Source organism: Hylobates moloch, unplaced genomic scaffold (genome assembly GCF_009828535.3).
Source record: "Hylobates moloch isolate HMO894 unplaced genomic scaffold, HMol_V3 SCAFFOLD_13, whole genome shotgun sequence".
Lineage (NCBI taxonomy): Eukaryota > Metazoa > Chordata > Mammalia > Primates > Hylobatidae > Hylobates > Hylobates moloch.
Window position 1 is genome coordinate 51,939,385 of NW_026652288.1, and position 7,814 is coordinate 51,947,198.

General features: G+C 49.2%; 1 protein-coding gene across 2 annotated transcripts; it reads left to right on the plus strand.

Annotated features, from left to right (window-relative positions):
* Positions 1-452: 452 nt before the first annotated feature.
* Positions 453-7,553, plus strand: KRT4 (keratin 4). 2 transcript variants are annotated; one of them, XM_032173658.1, is made up of 9 exons: positions 453-956; positions 2,574-2,788; positions 3,734-3,794; positions 5,069-5,164; positions 5,693-5,857; positions 6,205-6,336; positions 6,766-6,980; positions 7,227-7,261; positions 7,372-7,553. In XM_032173658.1, exons 1-9 carry the CDS (start codon positions 453-455, stop codon positions 7,551-7,553), a joined length of 1,605 nt encoding a protein of 534 aa, XP_032029549.1. The 2 variants fall into 2 exon arrangements, with proteins under 2 accessions (XP_032029549.1, XP_032029548.2); XM_032173657.2 differs by having other exon boundaries at positions 6,205-6,330; positions 6,760-6,980.
* Positions 7,554-7,814: the final 261 nt, after the last annotated feature.

Consider the following 7,814-nt stretch of genomic DNA (forward strand, 5'->3'; position numbering starts at 1 on the left):
CACTCAGACTCAGGCTGTCTAACTCCACATTCTGTGGGGTGAGAGGATGGGTGACGGGGTGTCTTTTCTGGAGGAGAGAGGTGCCATGAGCCTGGCGAGATGGAGGTACAGTGGGTGCGGGCCTGGAGGGCTGGGCCCAGGCAGGGGCTTCTGATTAGGAGGCCCTGGGGCGCCGATTCAGGTTCTCCCAGAGAGGAGTGTGATGGGATCCAGTAACCTGTGCCCTCCAGATGACTTCTGTAGGTGTGTTTAGTGACATGCTCAACAGGTGCGGGAAGGATGGGCTTGTGCCAAGGGCCAAGCCCAGAGATGTTTCAGATTTTTCCCTTTATGCCCCTGCAACCAAGCCCTGCTGCTCCAGGACATATAAGAGACCAAGGCTGAGGGCTCCAGCACTCAGCGGCCTGGGCCCTCTCACTTCTCTGATAGCTCCCAGCTCACTCTCTGCAGCCATGATTGCCAGACAGCAGTGTGTCCGAGGCGGGCCCCGGGGCTTCAGTTGTGGCTCGGCCATTGTAGGCGGTGGCAAGAGAGGTGCCTTCAGCTCAGTCTCCATGTCTGGAGGTGCCGGCCGATGCTCTTCTGGGGGATTTGGCAGCAGAAGCCTCTACAACCTCGGAGGGAACAAAAGCATCTCCATGAGTGTGGCTGGGTCACGACAAGGCGCCTGCTTTGGGGGTGCTGGAGGCTTCGGCACTGGTAGCTTTGGTGCCAGCGGCTTTGGAGCTGGTTTCAGCACTGGTGGCTTTGGTGGTGGATTTGGGGGCTCCTTCAGTGGTAAGGGTGGCCCTGGCTTCCCTGTCTGCCCCGCTGGGGGAATTCAGGAGGTCACCATCAACCAGAGCTTGCTCAACCCCCTCCACGTGGAGATTGACCCTGAGATCCAGAAAGTCCGGACGGAGGAGCGTGAACAGATCAAGCTCCTCAACAACAAGTTTGCCTCCTTCATCGACAAGGTGAGCTGTGTCCTTGGCCGAAGAGGGGCAGTTAGAAGAGAGTGGTCCTGGGTCCTGGGGTTTCAGACCTGAGCCTGCCACAGGTGCTGGGAAGACCACTGAACTTCCCTGGGCCCCAATTCTCCAGCTCTTGAAGGGGCATCATGACTTTGAGCCTTCCTTTTTGTCCTGTGGCTGGTGGGAAGGTGGGATGCTCAAGGCAGTTAAGTGTTTGGAATTCCCTAGACGGGCTGTGGGATACTGGACAAATCATTTGGCTTTTCTGGCTCTAGTCATCCCAGCTATAAAGGGGGTTCATTATTTCTCTGCTTTTTCTCAGATTTTGGTTTTGAATATAATGCAGTTAACTCCATTAATCACTTAACAGTGGCCACTTCGGTTCTTAGAACAGAAGAAAACTAAGCTGATTTTGCAAATGAAAAAGGGACTGGTTCCTGTGGCAGATTCTAGGTCTCACCAGGGCCTTGGAAATTTACCTTTTTCATTCCTTTGACTGGACGAAACTGCTCATGTCCGGGTCTGTTCGAAGAAAGGAGACAGGTCTCTTTTCTTTTTGTAGCCCAACTTCCTTTTTCATGCAACGTCTAGAAGTTCAAGTTCTTTAAGCTCAGTTACAGTCATGCATGATGGATGACAGTGAGCGGTGCAGCCCCAGAGAGCCGAGTCATCCAAAGATTGATGACTGGGTGGATGAGTGCTGCCCTTTGGTCCAGGTTGCCCTGGTTCACCAGGCATCAAAGTCTTAGGCAGCTTCGATATATGGGGCAAGAATGAACACTCTTGGAGTAGAATAAGGTGCATATTTGTTCTTCTTGCTAGTTTGAATAAACCCATAGTAGCTTAAAGAGGTTTTACTGTGACTACAGGACAGGCAGATATGATAGCAAAAACTCAGGGCTCTTTGATGCATCCTTGTCTCATCTCATCTCATTTTACCTTTTGGGGTCAAAATGTGATCCGTCTCCCTTACCTGCTTTCCTTTCAGTTCTGAGGCTGATAAAGTGGAAATGTCATGCTAAGCTGCTGTCCTGGTTTGTCTGGCTAGATTTTTTCATAGAGGGAGGGAAAGTTCAGGGAAGTCCTTTGCAGAATGGAGTTTAGGTGAGACAATGTGTACAGGGCCTTGGTTTTAAATATCTATACTCAGTTGTTCACAGGTTCACAGGGACATACCAGGTCCATTGATAAGTAAGCTTATTTAAAAAATCTGTGCTGACTTTATCTTTCATTTGCCTTGGGTCAGGATCACTTTGAATGCAAGAGCCTCCAGACTGTGATGTCTCCTAATTTTAGTTTGTTATTTCATAGAAGTTTAATGTTCTTCTCTGGGGCGTTGGGTGCCAGCGGTTAGGAAGTTGTTCTTGCTGCACTGTCAGGTCCTGCTTCTCTGGCTGTGCTCTGTTCTCTACAACCTATGTGACCCCCTTGGTGCTATGGGCTCAAGAATGGGGCCATCATGTCCCTTTATGGTGCCCTGGAGATGCAACATAGTGGCCCTACTTGGGTGGTTCTTGGGCCGTGTGGTTCCCTGGGATTGACTGGGTTGGTGTTGCCTTGGCTGGCCCTCCTGCCACACTTCAGGCCCTCATCAGTTGGCTGGCACCTTTATCAACACAGGTGCGGTTCTTAGAGCAACAGAATAAGGTCCTGGAGACCAAATGGAACCTGCTCCAGCAGCAGACGACCACCACCTCCAGCAAAAACCTTGAGCCCCTCTTTGAGAGCTACCTCAGTGTCCTGAGGAAACAGCTAGATACCTTGGGCAATGACAAAGGGCGCCTGCAGTCCGAGCTGAAGACCATGCAGGACAGTGTGGAGGACTTCAAGACCAAGTAGGTGGGGAGAAAGGAGGGGATGCCATCTGACACATGTGCCCAGCCATGCCCAGGCTCCTGGGGCTCTCTCCAGTGGCTTAGAATCTCAGGCTCTGAAGGGGACTAGGAAGGCCCTCTAGTCTGTTTTCCTACATCCACATAGTCACGTTTTCTCAGGGTGAGGTCTGGTAACCACAAGTTTTTCCAAATGGAAATTTAATGATAGATTCAGGGATTTGGGTCTGCCATATATGAACAAGATCAGAACCCAAATAGATGAAAAGCAGTATAGTATGGTTAGAAGAATACAGGCTGCAGAGACAGATGGAGGTGGTTTGCATACTGAGTCCTCACTTACTAGCTGTGTGACCTTGGGTAAATAGCTGAACCTCTCTGAGCTTCGGTTTTATTCATCTTTGAAATGGGGATAACATTCCTAATTTATGGGTTGTGAGAATTAAATGGAATTAAATGAAATAGAGAAAGCATGTGGCATATTTCAGGACACAGAGGGACACTGAATACATGGCAGCTCTCATTAAACTCACTATGGGATAGGACTGACAAAATAAATACCAACCCCGTCTCTCAATTCACTCACCCACCAAACAAAGGGAAATGGAGTGTGCTGATGACATTGCTGAGAATTTAATCTGCCAAAATGGCCAAAAGGACAGCCCTTTCAGGGACATTAACTCAACTACATCATTGCTGGGTTTTCTATCGAAAACAGTCTCTTTAAAATTTGGTTTTCATGTATCTGAATAAACCCTGGCCTAAACTGGTACTTCCTATATTCAATGAATGTAGGTTAAATGAATATCTGTATGAATATGGGAAAAGTAACTAATTACATGGATATTTCCAAATTTGTTTGGAAATGCTTGAAAACAAGCAGCAGAGATCCGAGAAACACCATCTCACTGTGGGCTTTTGTCTTTTTCTCCCCGTGCCCACCTCCAGGTATGAAGAGGAGATCAACAAACGCACAGCAGCTGAGAATGACTTTGTGGTCCTCAAGAAGGTAAGAGATGAAGGATGATAGGGAGTGCCCTCAGGGTGCCCCTTCCCTTGGGGAGTGGTCTTTGGCTGAAGTCATGGGTTTGGTCCATCTCTGCCTCATCTCTGCTTCACTTGGAACTATCTAGATCTATACAGTCAAAGAAAGTGGGTAACCAAACCAGGTTCTAAGTAATTAAGTTTGGGAGGAAAGCCTATTTGCTTTTTTTTTTTTTTTGAGATGGAGTTTCACTCTTGTTGCCCAGGCTGCATTACAATGGCACGATCTTGGGTTACCGCAAGCTCCACCTCCTGGGTTCAAGCGATTCTCCTGCCTCAGCCTCCCGAGTAGCTGGCATTACAGGCATGCACCACCACTCCTGGCTAATTTTGTATTTTTGGTAGAGACAGGGTTTTTCCATGTTGGTCAGGCTGGTCTCGAACTCCCAGCCTCAGGTGATCTGCCTGCCTCAGCCTCCCAAAGTGCTGGGGTTACAGGTGTGAGCCACCGCACACAGCCAATTTTTATTTTTATAAATTCATGGGGTACAAGTGTAATTTTGTTACATGGATAGTTTGTGTTGTGGTGAAGTCAGGGCTTTTAGTGTATCCATTGCTGGAATAACATACATTGTATCCAATAAGTAATTTCTCATTATCCTCCCACCCCTCCCTTTTTCAAGTCTCCATTGTCTATCATTCCACGCTCTATGTCCATGTGTACACATGATTTAGCTCCCACTTATAAGTGAGGACATGGAGTATTTCTTTCTGTGCCTGAGTTATTTCACTTAAGATAATGGCCTCCAGTTCCATCCACATTGCTGCAAAAAGACATAATTTCATTCTCTTTTTATGGCTGAGTAGTGTTCTATTGTGTATATGTATCACATTTTCTTCCACCAATCATCGTTGATGGACACTTAGGTTGATTCCATATCTTTGCTATTGGGAATTGTGCTGCGATAAACATGAGTGCAGGTATCCTTTTGTTACAAAGATTTCTTTTCCTTTGAGTGGAATTCTAGCAGTGGGATTGCTGGATCCAATGGTAGTTCTATTTTTAGTTCTTTGAGTGATCTCCATACTGTTAGAAAAGCCTATTTGGATAATCAGCTTCCATGTCTTCAGGTGGCTCTAGGGGAAGAATATATAAAATAATTGGTCCCCCACCAGCTCACCTGCTGCTGAGTAGTCTTTCCTAAATGCTGCTGAGAACACCTGTAGGTGTCACTTACTGCCCCGTCCCCCTACTGGCATTCCTGCTTCTCATCTCTTATCCTCCTTCCTCCTCTGCAGGACGTGGATGCTGCCTACATGAACAAGGTGGAGTTGGAGGCCAAGGTGGACAGTCTTAACGATGAGATCAACTTCCTGAAGGTCCTCTATGACGCGGTGAGGGCTCCATCCTCCCCTCCATTCAGGGAAAGGGAATCCCCCATCTGTGACGCTGCTGGTTGGGATTCACAGTTCTTCGAAAGGACTCCAGCTCCCTTATTTTAGGGCAGTGGATTCTTATCAAGGTCATGCATAGAAAGGTTTGAAGTGGGAAATTCAACTGGGAGATTCTTAGAACCAGATGTGATCTTGGTCTTAGAAGGGGTGATTAGATCTAAAGAGTGCTTGGAATAGAATTCATTGCTGTCTAGCATTTTTTCTGGGGAAATAGATCCATTCCCTTCCCTTCCATCCAACACACCAGCACTCACTGCATTAGAGTGGCTTATGGTTCCTGGGGACCAGTAAAGACCAGAAGCATTGCTCTTCCATCCTGAACTGTCACAACCACTTGATTTCTACTTAGAACTTTACCTGTCTCTCCCCTTCCTACACATTGTGAATGCCAGCTCTACTCCTATCTTAGCCTGTATCAGGTCAGTGAAGGCTTTCCTGGGGGGCTGATGTGAGACATTTGCCCTGCAGGAGCTGTCCCAAATGCAGACCCATGTCAGCGACACGTCCGTGGTCCTCTCCATGGACAACAACCGCAACCTGGACCTGGACAGCATTATTGCCGAGGTCCGTGCCCAGTACGAGGAGATTGCCCAGAGGAGCAAGGCTGAGGCTGAAGCCCTGTACCAGACCAAGGTGGGTGGTATGGATCTCTCAGGAGATGGGGCTGGCTCTGGGGCTCTGCTTTTGATGTCTGTGAACAGGTGATCATTAGCTCAAGCCCAACAGAAGTCAGATATGAACAGACTCTCCCAGGCATCGTTGGTCCCGGTCTGATTTGAAACTACTTGACATTTGGTGTTATTCTTGCCACCTGATGTGAACAGACTCACCCAGGCATTATTGGTCCTGGTCTGATTTGAAATTACTTGACTTTTGGTGTTATTCTTGCCACCTGTGGCAATTCTCACTGAGTTCACTTGAGAATGGACCCTACCCAGATGCCCTTGACTCCTGGTTCTCTGTGTCTTCTTGAGTATTAGGTCCAGCAGCTCCAGATCTCGGTTGACCAACATGGTGACAACCTGAAGAATACCAAGAGTGAAATTGCAGAGCTCAACAGGATGATCCAGAGGCTGCGGGCAGAGATCGAGAACATCAAGAAGCAGGTGGGTGTCACTCCCTTCCAGATGGAGTACAAGGCCAGGGGCCTCAGGCAGACATCTCCAGAGTGGACAAGCAGATAAAGCATCGGGCCAGAAGACCCTGAACTTGTTGCTGGGAATTCATAGCTCTTTGTGCAAAGCATACCCAGATTTTTTCAGCAATATCCTAGTTGGCACACCATGAGGCTCCTATGCATAGGTTTCTTGGCTCTTCTTCATGGGTTTTTGCTCATCTTTATTTAATCAGTCTGGTGGAGGCATTGGTGGGCTATGGCTGGAGTGAATGAGATGCGTAAGTGTCAGGGAAAGTGGGCAGAACAGATAGAATCTTGACATCCTAACCCAAGGAAAGCTGGACCAGGGGAGGGGACAGGTGTAGAGGCCTTGAAGGCAGGGCACTGCTGACCACCTATCTAATGCCTTTGTCTATAGTGCCAGACTCTTCAGGCATCCGTGGCTGATGCAGAGCAGCGTGGCGAGAATGCCCTTAAAGATGCCCACAGCAAGCGCGTAGAGCTGGAGGCTGCCCTGCAGCAGGCCAAGGAGGAGCTGGCACGAATGCTGCGTGAGTACCAGGAGCTCATGAGCGTGAAGCTGGCCTTGGACATCGAGATCGCCACCTACCGCAAACTGCTGGAGGGCGAGGAGTACAGGTGAGGGGTTAGGCAGGGTGTGAACATGAGGGCTATAGAGGTCTAGGGCCATGAGCTTGTGCCTCTGCTGAGCTGCAAGCGTCAGTGCTGTGCCGGTGCATTACGAACCAGGACAGCTCAGCTAATAGGTTCACACTGGACCCTCAAACTCAGAGGCTGCTCAAGGATAAGAGAGGTGAGTGAGGCGTGCTTATTGAACGAAATTCTGTGCTCCCTGAGGCTCACCGCCTTTTCTTTCCCGCACAGAATGTCTGGAGAATGCCAGAGTGCCGTGAGCATCTGTAAGTACCTTCCACGCCTGCTGTAGTTGTTCATTCACCCGGGTCTTGGCTGAGACCCCTGGGGTGCTGGCACCATTGGAATAACTGTGTCCTTTGCGTCTTTTCTGCAGCTGTGGTCAGCGGTAGCACCAGCACTGGAGGCATCAGCGGAGGATTAGGAAGTGGCTCCGGGTTTGGCCTGAGTAGTGGCTTTGGCTCCGGCTCTGGAAGTGGCTTTGGGTTTGGTGGCAGTGTCTCTGGTAGTTCCAGCAGCAAGATCATCTCTACCACCACCCTGAACAAGAGACGATAGAGGAGACGAGGTCCCTGCGGCTCACTGTGTCCAGCTGGGCCCAGCACTGGTGTCTCTGTGCTTCCTTCACTTCACCTCCATCCTCCCTTTCTGGGGCTCGTCTTACTAGTGTCCCCTCCACTATCCCATGGTCTCTGCCCCAGGATGATTTCTGTGCTGGGACAGGGACTCTGCCTCTTGGAGTTTTGTAGCTACTTCTTGATTTGGGCCTGGTGACCCACCTGGAATGGGAGAGATGTCAGCTGACCGCTCACCTCCCAT